Raw genomic sequence first — 12,571 nt, 5'->3', positions numbered from 1 at the left:
ACCATTCAAAGTTACAATGGCACTGAAAAAAGTGACATGACCATTTTTCACACTTACGACTGTTGCAGCAACCCCACAGTCATGAAAGGCCAGGCGAGGAGATGCGTGCCTCGATGTGAGTGATATTGAGTTGGCCACGCCCAGCCAGTCACATGAACACCAAGCCATGTCCACCCAGTCACATGACCACCAAGCCACGCCCACCAACTAAGCCATGCCCACAGAACTGGTTGTTAAAAAATTTGAATCCCACCCCACCTTAAACGTCAGAAATGCCTTAGTAAAGTAGTTGTCCCAAAGGTGCTTTTTCAAAAGGCAAATGGACTTTGTTTTTCCCTGAAGACATTTTGCTTCTCATCCAAGAAACTTCCTTCAGTTCTGATTGAAAGATGGGCAGAGGGGGAGGGATACGACATCACTGATCTCCTGTTTACAACACAGTCCTTTCAGCAGTTCCAAAAAGATTCTACACCCATTTACACTACTCAGATGATCCTGACGGCACAGACAAAGCTCCAAGCAGCCTCAACAGCTCTCAGAAAGAGTGCTAATGACCAGATGACTGCAAGGAATGTACACCCTTCCATCCTCCACCATTCATTCAGTCAGAACTGAAGAAGTTTCTTGGATGAGAAGCGAAACGTCTTCAACGGAAACACACACAGAGAGAGAATCCAGTTGCCTTTAGAAAAAAGCACCTTTGGGACAACCATGTCCTGGATGACTGAGAATTAATCCACGCATGTGCACAAACACAGTGAAGAGTAACCCTCACTCCACACCACCTTCACTTCAGCTAATTCAAGGAGTGAAGAGAGTTTAAATTCGATCCTGAGTCTGCTAAGGCTTGGTATAATGTTCAATTCATGCAATTCACACCTGTACGCTCACACCTTTTTCTCTCTCACCCCCACACATGTACCCACAAGGGCCCACCTCTGAGTTATAGGCTTTGTCAGAGCCGAAACGCTTCGCTTTCCACATGTTACAAGCATTGGGTTCAAATGCTCTTTTGTATCCAATCTATCCCTTGGGGAGTTCATTCCCGTGACTTGTATCCGTAGATACAAGCAGTTCCGCATGTGTGCGCTGGGGATGAAATCCTCACCCTCCAGGATCTGTATAGGTGTGACGTGCATTAGAAGTTAAGATTGGCCATCGTGATCTCCGTTTTTCTTGTTATCCTTTTAAAACTAGAGCTTCTTCTTCTTTTCTTTCTTTTTTTTAAAAAAATAAAACCCTCTTTTTAAAGCCCTGGAAAACTGTAATATGAAATTGAGCGCAAAAGAGGCTTCTGTTTGTGACATGAGGCTAAATCTAACCAGATCCATTGGTGAATTGTAACAGATGGTGGGGCTGCGAGACAGAAGGCTGCCTCTAATCACAGGGAAAATGACCGGCTTGCCTCAACATGTTTTATAGATTCCAGCAAACTTTACGCCCTAATCCATTTTTAGAACAAAAAACATCTGGGCTATAAATCCTCTAATCTGCCAAAACATGCTATTAAATCCCATGATTTGTTGAAAAACACCAAGATTAAAGAAAGGAAATATAAAATGGCTAACTGCCGTGTTAGGGAAGTGTTATTAATACTCTTTTCTTTTGTCTCAATTATGAATGTTGTGTTCCTAAAGAGCCTTGTCTAATCATGTCAGATTACACATCCTGGTTGTATTGCTTGGGCCTTCTATCTGATCCGCCACTTGCCAAAGAATGCGCAACACGGACTCCTCGCACACCGCTTCGAAACAGAGGGAAGAGGGAAACGGGTGTCAGATTGGTTCAGACTAACCCAGCTAGAATCGTTGGATCGCTGCCACAGTGTGCGCCTGAGTGTTTTTTCTTTTAATCTCACCCCCCCCAAATGCTTTAAAAAATGTTTTGGAAGAAAACGGAGCTGGCAGTTCTAGTGTGCTTTAGAAACTGAAACCGAGGATTGGGAGAACTTTCCAATTTTGGCAGGAAAAGGAAGCCGTTTGCAGATCCTTTTATGCCTTACGAAGAATGAAATGTCAGATCATGGTTTGGCCTGGGATCTGCAGATAAAGCAGGCAATCCTGTGCTGTTTGCAGGCCAGACGGACACGTTTAGTGGCCGTATTCCCCTTAAAATAAGACCTACCTGGAAAATAAGCCCTAATGTGTCTTTTGGAGCCCAAAATTAATATAAGACCTGGTCTTATTTTTGGGGAAACATGGGTGATAGTTCAGGAAAAGCAGGGACATACAGAGAACCTAATCAGTTTTCTCATCCGCATCAGATATTCTGTTTGCATTCGCAGAATGCTTAACCTAGGGATTTCAGTAACCCATTATCTGCATTGATACAAAAGAACACACAAACACACAAATACACAATTATACAAAGAGAGGGGGGGAGAGAGAGGGAGAGGGGGAAACGGAAGGGGGAGAGGTAGGGGGAGGGAGAGAGGACTAACCACTAACCAAACTTTGCATTGGTCATCCATTGGTCTTTGGCTTGTTATGCATGTCATGCAAACACATGACATACTGTGGTGCTCTTTGAATTGTTGTCCCTGTTGCTTCTAGATTTGCTTTTCTAGCCCAAGCAGATGTATCCACAGAGTACGGAAAGTTCTTCACTTACAACGATTCAATTAGTGACTGTTTAGTTACACCACATCACTGAAAAAAGTGACTTACGATCATTTTTCACATTTACGTTCGTTATGGCATCCCCCTGGTCAGGTGATCGAAATCTGGGTGCTTGGCAACTGACTCATATTTATGATGGTTGCAGTGTCCCAGGGTCATGTGATCAGCTTTTGTGACCTTATGACGAGCAAGTCAATGGGAGAAACCAGACTCACTTAACAGCAATGTTACTAACTGAACAGCTGCAGTGATTCACTTAACTGAGGCAAGAAAGGTCATGAAATGGAGCAAAATTCCCTTAACAATGGCCTCGCTCTGCAACAGAAATTTTGAGCTCAATTGTGGTCGTAAGTCGAGGACTATCTATACCACTGGTGGGATTAAAACATTTTTACTACCGGTTCTGTGGTCGTGGCGTGGTGGGCGTGGTGTGGCTTGGTGGGCATGGCAGGGGAAGGTTACTGCAAAATCCCCATTCCCTCCCCACCCCACTAACCTGCTTTCCAGCTCTGTTCTCCTGGGCGGGGCAACCAAAGAAGATCCAGCCAATCAGCTGGAACTCGGGAGGCAGAGAATAGATGGGGGCAGGGCCAATCAGAGGTGAGATTTGCCGGTTCTCTGAACTACACAAAATTTCTGCTAGCAGTTCTCCAGAACTGGTCAGAACCTGCTGAATACCCACCTCTGAGCAGTAGCTACAGGTAGCAGGTATTGGTCCAGAGCAAAGAATCAGACTTCTATCATCAGCTGTTAACCATAACCCCAAAGTAGTTAACAGTCAGGAGAAAGTGTCAGTACGGAGGGAGAGGAAGTATGCAGGCTCCTTTATCCTAGTTAGCACACACCGTGATCCATTCTATAACCCCAAAAAGTCCTTTTCTATATCTGTCTTATAAAGATATATGGTTGATGAAGTCTATGTCATTAACAATAACTTAAGTATGTTATCTTTTAGTCCACAGTTTCCCGCAGTTTATTAATGGTATCACACATTAATTCTCCTTACACGAGTGACCTTTACAAGTCCAGTCATCCTCACAGCTTTTATCCAATTACATTATCACTCATTACAGGTACAGCCTTTCAAAAAATCTGCATTTCAGTGAAAGGGGAGGATGAAAATGGCAAGGATTCCAAATGGCGGGGGAGTTTAAAAAAAAAAAAGGGCTAAGAAGTCAGAAAGGAGAAAATGGTATCTAGAAAATTATGAAGCTACTTAGAGTGTTTTCGCATTCATTCATGGAAGCCATGGGGATTGATGACAGTGTGATTGCCTTTGAGGGTCGTTTTGTGGGAGGCTGGAAGTCTATCTTGCGTAGTTGGTTGGTCACTGTTGGAACTAAATTGTTTGACTAGATGGGCCAGGGGTCCAATCCTGAAAGTAAGTCCCGCTTAGGTTCTTATCCTTTAGAACAGGGGTGTCAAACTCCATTTCATTGAGGGCCGCATCAGGGTTGTGTTTGACTTTGGGGGTGTGAGCAGAGGTGGGATTCAAATTTTTTAACAGCCGGTTCTTTGGGCGTGGCTTAGTTGGTGGGCGTGGCTTGGTGGTCATGTGACTGGGTGGACGTGGCTTAGTGGTCATGTTATTGGCTGGGTGTGGCCAACTCAATATCACTCACATCGAGGCATGTATCTCTTCACCTGGCCTTTCATGACTGTGGGGTTGCTGCAACAGTCGTAAGTGTGAAAAATGGTCATAAGTCACTTTTTTCAGTGCCATTGTAACTTTAAATGGTCACTCCATACAAGCAAAGTACCAGCAAAGGAGGGGGAAAAAACTCCAGAGAAGTTCCTGAGACAGGAAGTCTAGTGCTGCCAAGAATGTAATAAGGGTTAATGGAGAGGCAGTTTCCAGAAAGCAACACCAGAATGTTTCCTTCCTGCCTTCCTTACAGGATTAGGCCAGTAATTTCTTCTAACAACTGGTTCTCCGAACTGCTTAGAATGTTAACAACCGGTTCTAGCAAATAGGTGCAAACTGGTAGAATCCCACCCCGGGGTGTGTTGTGGCCAGGTGGGCATGGCCAGCTCGACATCACTCAGGTCATGGGCATCTGTGGAAGCCTGAGCACTCTACTAGTGCAAATAGGCTCCCGAACTCTGTGTGATGACCCAGGGCATGGCACAAAAGCAACAAAGTCACAAAAGTAGATAAAGTTCCTTTAATTCCTCCAACTTGGGCCCCAGTGTCCAGTTATCATTGGCTGGAGAAAACACTCTCCCAAGTGTAGTTTTTAAAGGGAAGAAATTCAGTCTGAACCAAAAGAACATATAAATTATAAATAAAAACCAATACAAACCATGCTGCAGCAATTAACGAGACAGGGCAGGATAAGGAATTTAAGACTTCAAAAGATAATGAAACACACACAGTTGGGAGGACGCCAGAACCCAGATAAGACTCGACAAACAAAGATAATGCACGCTTTGCTTCCAGCAAGGTTCTGTGCGCAAACACCCTCTTTATCCTGTTTTCCCAGCTGCAGCTAATGAAGGGAATCAAGGCCTTTTTCTCCCCCATAAACCATGTTGCTCCCTTCTCCATTTCTCCCTGTGTGCCCTAGGATGAAGAGGGGGTGGGCCTGGATCTTCCTCTGAATGCCCAGCCAGACTGTGCCCTTCCCCAGTTTCCTCCACAGCCACCAACCTCCCCCTCGGAGATTCCAACAGGGGCACGACGCTCTGTTTGCAGCTACAATGGCCTCTTGCAATCCTCTACTAGTGAAAATGGAGCTCTGGAGCCTGTTTTCACTGGCAGAGCACTCGGGCCACCACAGGTGCCCCCAACATGAGTGACATCGAGCTGGCCACTCCCACTTGGCCACGCCCCACTCTCCGAGGTCAAACACAACCATGATGCAGCCCTCAATGAAATTGAGTCCCTTTTCATTTTCTCTGGCAGAGGCACTGCAGACCAGTCCTTTGCTGTATCCAGGATGGCCCTGCAGGCCAAATCTAAGCCCCTTGCGGGCCAGATTTGGCCCTTGAGTTTGACACCCCTGCTTTAGAGCAGTGTTTCTCCATCTTGGCAACTTTAAGATGTGAAGCCATCAACTCCCAGAATCCCCAACCAGCTACGCTAGCTGAGGAACTTGCGGAATTGTAGTCCACCCATCTTAAAATTGGAACTGGTTATTCTATTATTTCTTAAAATAGAATAATAGAGTCAGAAGGATCCTGGGAGAGACATTCCGAGGTCTTCACAAGGCTTGCAACTCCAAAGGTTCAACAGTATTTTGTGAGGATGGGTTGTTTTCCCTCCACTTCTTTTCCTTTTTATTATAGTCTTTGATTTACAACAGTTTATTTATGAGTCTATGTCTTTCATTTGGTACTTTTGGGAGGCCATTTAAAACAAGTAATCCTCAAGTTACAACAGTTTGTTTAGGGAACAGCACTGTAAAAAAGTGACTTATGACTGTTTTTTCACACTTACAGCCATCCTCTTGGTCATGTGATCAAAATTCAGACACTGGCAAACTGACTTATATTGATGACAGTTTCACTGTCCTGGGGTCATGTAATCCCCTTTTGATATTGACCAGAAAAGTCCAAGAGAAGCCAGATTCACGTGACATGTTACTAATTTAATAAGAGCAGTCATTCACTTAACTTGTGTCAAGAAAGAGGCGTAAAATGGCAGAGGCAGAAATTCATTAAATAATTCACTTATTCTGCATTCAGTTGTGGTCTTAAGCCAAAGACTACCTGTAATAATATAAATCTTAATATATTTTGTCAAGGGGTGGGCTTCAAAAATTTTAGCAAAGGGTTCTCTGTCCGGTTGCTGGGTGGCCATGGTGGGCGTGGCTTAGTCGGCCTCCTGCACCATGGCAGTGGAGGGGTTGATTTTGCCCTCCCCGGACTCCGGAGGTTTTCCTCGAGCTTCCGGGAGGACAAAAATGGCCTCCCTGGGCTCTGGAGCCTTCTCAAACTTTCAGGAGGCCTGTTCATTTGCCTTCCCCAAGCTTCTGTGGACGCCCTGCACTTACAGTACCTGCATCCAAAATGGGCCACGTGGGGACCGAGGGGACTGAGCTAGCCGATGGCAGATAGATAGATCACTGAATGATTCTGTGAGCAACTCAATCTGCCTGATTTGCCTGATTTTGGGTAAAAGTTGCTCTTTTTTAAATAAAAAATTCAATATTTACATGCATGGTGTGTTGTGAGTTAATTTTATGAGTTTGCTTGCAAGCAAATTTTATGTGACAGACTGAGCTAGCCAATGGCAGATAGATAGATCTCTGAATGAATCTGTGATTCTGTGAGCAACTCAATCTGCCTGCCTGCTTTGCCTGATTTTGGGTAAAAGTTGCTCTTTTTTTATGAAAAAAATCAATATTTATATAAATATTTATAATATTTACATATAAGCCATGCCCAGCCAGTCACATGACCATCAAGCCACACCCACAAATTAGGCCACGCCCACAGAATCAGTTAGTGGTCCCTGGGGTCTAAAATTATGAGTTTGGTGGTCCCTGAGGTCCAAAAGGTTGGCGACCCCTGATCTAGATGGCTTAGAACAGGGGTGTCAAACTCAAGGCCTGCGTCGCTTCGACACGGTCTACCCATTACGAAGAGGAAATATGCCAGCAGTTTGGGGAATGGTGTAAAGCTGGCCATGCCCACCCAGCTGACCATGCCCACCCAGTTGGCCACATCCAGTGAGTGCCGTCAAACTGGCCACACCTACCCAGTCAGCCATGGCAGCCTGCCCCTCCCCCCCAGAGTCAACCACAGACCTAATGTGGCCCTCAATGAAATTGAGCTTGACACCCTTGGCTTAGAATATTGAGAACAGGAAAGAGAGAAAGAAAGAAAAATATTCTATCAATGTTAATTTACAATTTAGGATGTCAATATTGCAAGCATAAATTTATTTGGTTTTTACGTGCAAAGTTGACTATAATGTTGATCGAGAGCCACCACAACTCACACCCACAATTGTCTTGTTGAATGTATGTTATATTCTAGAAGCGTTATGAATGGTAAGGACGAGATCGGAAGGCCTGTAGGGAACAAATGCTTCCCTTAATCAATCTTATCTCTTTGCAAACCCTTGAAAAATGGCTCCGATATTTGTGATCCAATCACAGGATATGGGAGAGAAGGCATGGCAGCTTAAGAGGCCCAGAGGCTATAAATGGCTGACTTCAAGCAAAATAGATCTTCTTACCTATTGTGTTGACTCTGGCTGATGGACTAGCTAACGTTGCTGGCACTGAAGATTTCAACGAGCTGCACCCGCTGTTTATTCTCAATGATGGCATGTGAGGAGAAGTAGGTGACGAAGGAGACTTGCTGTCATTTGTCTTGGGCTTTGCTGAGAGATTCAACGGCTGGGCCACGTCATCCTGAAATGGAAATAAGAAGACCGAGCCATAAGTTGCACCGTACGGTTGTTGGTTTGGCCACCACTAATAGCAGCTCCTGTCAACTTGGATGTCAGACGTAATTCCACTCTCTGTATTTGTCCCTCTAAATCAGGGGTCTCCGACCTTAGTAAGTTTACGACTTCTGGACTTCAACTCCCAGTATTCCTCATGCTGGCTGAGGAATTCTGGGAGTTGATGTCCACAAGTTGTAAAGTTGGAGACTCCTGCTCTAAAAGAAACATGGTTTGGTCTGCCCCTTTGCAATCGAACTTCTGCGAAAATCCACAAAGTTGGGAGAAGGGAAGGAACATTAGTCCGAAAGTAGCTGGGAAAGAGGATTGACTTTAATATGATTAATCTTCTGCATATTTTTGCTCTCTAGGGTCTGAGAACTTCTGCCTCTTGCATCATTTTTTCCCTACACCTAACAGGTGAACATGTCCCTGTGTGTGTTTATAAAAATAAGGTAAAGGAGTCTCTGCGGATTTTATTCTATGAGTTGTTGATGACTATAGGGGTGTGTTCTGACCCAAACCTTGTTCCAAGGAAACAAACATGAAACAGAGGGAACAACAAAACCTTTTAATGATTCTTTATGAATTCCATTCCTTCCCTGTTTCAAACTAATTGTCTCTGATAAGAATTAGCCTTGCTAAGGTTGTGCAAGGCTGTCAAGAACACTAGATAAAGTTGCCAAGAAATAGTTCAAATACAAGAGTCTCCAAACACCAACTAAGAGAGTCCAAAGTCCACAAGGCTTGAGTGCAAAAACTTCTTTGCTTCCTGCAAAGAATTCCAGTTTCTCAGCTGGCTTTTAACTCTTAAGGGAGGGGCCATTACCTTGCAGCCTTACTCCCGAGTCGCCCAAGCTGCTGCAGCTGCTCTTTCCTTCAAGCAGCCCTGCATGCATGCACACTGGGTACAGGCTCCTCAGGGACCTCTTCATCACTGTTGCCAGCCTCCACAATCTCTGAAGGCAGCATTCCACTGATGGTCCTGGCCCCATCCCTGCCTCACACGCAGGCCCCTCATCTGAGTCCTTGCTCTCCAAGACCTCAGCCATCCGCACCTGCTGCTGGTGAACCACAACAGGGTGGTGTTCATCTCTTTTTCAAGGCCATTGAGCCAGCGGTGTTCAAAGACATTTCTGTGGTCACGTGACCAGCATGACATCAGAGACAACTGTTACCTTCCCACCAAAGTAGTACCTATTTATCTAGTCACATTTGCATTGCTTTCAAACTGCTAGGTTGGCAGTTGCTGGGCTGAGGATGGGAGCTCATCCCGTTGCATGGAGCTCAGGTCTCTAACCTTGGCTGCTGGCTTTCCAACTGACAAGCCCAGTGGCATAGCCATCGGCCCGCCCTGTGTGTACTCATGCTCACAACATAAATGTGGTCCTCAAGTTACAACCATAATTGAGCCTCGCATTTACGGTCGTAAGCCATGATAGTTGTAAATGGGTCATGATGAGAGCAGAGCCAATTTTACAACCTATTTTGCAGCAGTTATTATCTGAACGCTGTGGTTTATTTATTTGTTTAGTGTATGGCAAACCTGCAGTTGAAATGAACAATGCAGTTGTTCAGTGAACATCTGGTTGCTAAGCAAATCCATTCTTTGTTATGGGCCTTTTTTTGCTGGAATCTTGATGAAAATGCTGGCTTCTGGCAAAAATTTAAACTGTGGCCATGTGGATTATGGGGTGTTGCAAATGGCAATAAATATGAGTCTCTTTCTGAGTGCCAAAAATGCATTCACGTAACTGTGGGAGGGTAGATTTTGGAATTTTTAAAATGGATTATAAGTATCTATTTTTTGGAGGGGCGAGGGTCTCGTCCATCATAATTCCAAACAGTTGCTAAGTGACTGTTTATAAATCAAGGACTACCGGTATCCTATACAAGAGCTTTCTTTTAAGTTAAAGATCGGTATTTGACACCTCTGTTTATCACCTGAGGGACGCAATGGCTCAGTGGATAAGACACTGAACTTGTCAATCAGAAAGGTCAGCAGTTTGGCAGTTTGAATCCCTAGCACCGTGTAACAGAGTGATCTCCCATTACTGGTCCCAGCTTCTGCCAACCTAGCAGTTCGAAAGCAGGTAAGTAGAAAAATAGGGACCACTTTGGTGGGAAGGTAACACCAAACTTCAGCCTTTTAGTGATGGCGGCCACATGACCACGGAGATGTCTTTGGGCAGCGCTGGCTCTTCGGCTTTGTAACGGTGATGAGCACCACCCCTTAGAGCCGAAAATGACTAGCACATAGGTGCAAAGGGAACATTTACCATTACTATTTATCACCTGCCTCCCATGTGAATTCAAATTCTGCTACTTCTTTTGCCTCCTCTCTCTTTTTTAAAATAAAGTTTATTTGGGTTTTCACACATACAAAATACAAGTAAAACATCTTTTTTGAAAATAGCATGGTCCCAGGTTGAACTTCTTTATACAGACACAAAACTCAATTTCATGCTCCTTTTTGTATTCTATTCCATATCTTATACTATTTTACATTTTCTATATAGTTTTTCCCCTCTTTTAATTTTCTCAATTTTATTTTGATTATCTTATCTCATCTCAATTCAAATCATTATATTTATACTTTCAATTTCATATTATCTTTTCTCATTAAACAAATTTTCTCCTGTATTTACTAATTGGAGTATGACACCTTTATATCTTTTAATTACATCCATTCAATTGTTATTTAAACTACAATATATACCTTAAGGTTATGACCTTCAATATAATACATAATACATAACTTCCAATCGAATTCTGCTTGGCACATTCTTATAATACACACTATATTCTTTTAAAAAAGAAAAGAAAGATTGTAAATATATGTAATTATAAACCCTCATTCCATTCCAGTTCAGTTCTATCATTAATAATCATTAAAATCTTAACATCTTTAACACTTCTTTTCAATTAAATATCATACTTCCTTAAAAACACATATAATCTCCATAATTATTTTTTCCCTTATTTCTCTTCACATATGTTTTATAAATCATTAAATATACCTTTTGTTACATTTATTTATTGACAAGCATTCCACTGAATTACAATAGCTATTTTATCAGACATTTTAATCATACATTGTTTCATATTTTCTAAAATTGTTTCTGCTTCTAATATAACCATACTATCTTATGTACCTTTGCAGAATCCCTTTTTCCATTAAATTTTCACCCATTATCTCTAAATAGGACCTGTTTCTCTATATTTTGCTTCTGTCCTTTATAACTTCTTTTCCTTTCTTTCTTCCCTCTCATCTTCTCCCTCCCCTTTTTACCCTCTTGTCTCTCTAGTTCTAAATCTCTCTTCTGCATTTCCCTCTTCTGTTGCTTTCTGATTTTATAGTTATTTTTCACCCTATTTTGGGGGGGGAGTTATTTTTCCCAATCTTAAACTTTCCATTCTCTTTCCCCCCCACCTTTCCTTTTTTCCCCTCCATCTAAGATTACTTGTTCATTAAAGATGGCTTCTTCTTTGTCACAATCTTCTTGTTCTGCAGGCATTTCTTGTTGTTTCTCATAATTCCAAATCTCCATTTCTAAAAACTGAAATACGAAGCCAAAAGAACCTCTTCCTTCTTGTGCATCTTCTTTGTACTTTTTAAGTTCCATTTTCAGTTCTTCTAAAAGTGGGGCCATTTTAAACAGTTTTAAACAACCACCCAATTGATTTTAGTCATTCAAAACAATAACCAAGAATCCAGAAATCATCAAGTAATCCAGACAGTCCCGAGTTATATCTTCTTATTTCTTTTTTGACTTTCTCTTCCTGGGGTTTTTGTTGCAATATTTCAGTTAAAATGTATCTTTTGGAAGTCTTGTTGAGATTTTGCTGTACATTCCAGGCAGTCTCCTCCCTTCCAGATCCTACCCTTTTATTCTTTTTCTCTCCTTTCCTGTTTTCAAAAGCTTTTAATTATCCAGAAATCTTTATTATCCCTTTGACTTTTTATTTTCAGCATTAAATGCCTATTGGTGTCAAAGTGGATTTTTTTCTAATTTCTTGCTTAAGTCTCTTAGCTGTCAGTATAGGAAAAAGAGAAAACCAAATATTTTCCATTTTCTCTCTCCTTTGCAGCTTAGAAATCTTAGGGAACAATGTTATTGTTTTTTAACAGTTTCAATTCCAGGGTACCTTATTTGTTGCTTTTGCTGTTTGACCCGGTCAACCAAAACTTTCTCTTATCTTCCTCCTGCACATTCTTTTCTGGTCGAGTTCTTTGTGGTGGCCATATCTGGCTACCCCTACAACTGCTTTCGGGAAAGGGAGTAATGGCCAGCTGGGGAGGAGAGATGCGGCTCTCCTCAACCCTGCTGGCAGTCTCCCCCCTCTTCACCACCTCTATGGGGTGGCTTAGCCCTGAAACCAGCCAGCTCGGGGCGTTCCAGCGGTGAGTACGGATCGAAGCCTCACAGAGACGAGGTTTCGGTCTGTCGCTGAAAAAGCTCAAACCGGAAGTTCATTCTTTTGCCTCCTCTCTTGAACTGAACTCAATACCAACTTCAAACCCGGGGCAACAGGAAAGGAAGCAAAAGACTCGGCC

The 12,571-nt window shown here is 42.9% G+C and overlaps 1 protein-coding gene across 8 annotated transcripts in view; it reads right to left on the bottom strand.

Moving 5' to 3' along the window:
• The window catches only part of SOX5 (SRY-box transcription factor 5), a 1,005,438-nt gene that overhangs the window by 70,075 nt on the left and 922,792 nt on the right, over positions 1-12,571 (bottom strand). For all 8 annotated transcript variants that reach the window (XM_087935225.1, XM_087935226.1, XM_087935221.1 and 5 more), the window contains one exon: positions 7,804-7,981. In XM_087935225.1, coding sequence (XP_087791351.1) covers positions 7,804-7,981 — 178 coding nt within the window. The remainder of the gene's footprint in view (positions 1-7,803; positions 7,982-12,571) is intronic.

The sequence above is a fragment of the Pseudonaja textilis genome, chromosome 5 (assembly GCF_049901715.1).
Source record: "Pseudonaja textilis isolate UNSWEBS1 chromosome 5, rPseTex1.2, whole genome shotgun sequence".
NCBI classification, from domain to species: domain Eukaryota; kingdom Metazoa; phylum Chordata; class Lepidosauria; order Squamata; family Elapidae; genus Pseudonaja; species Pseudonaja textilis.
Note: the sequence above shows the minus strand (reverse complement) of the source record. Positions and strands in the feature narration are given on the sequence as shown.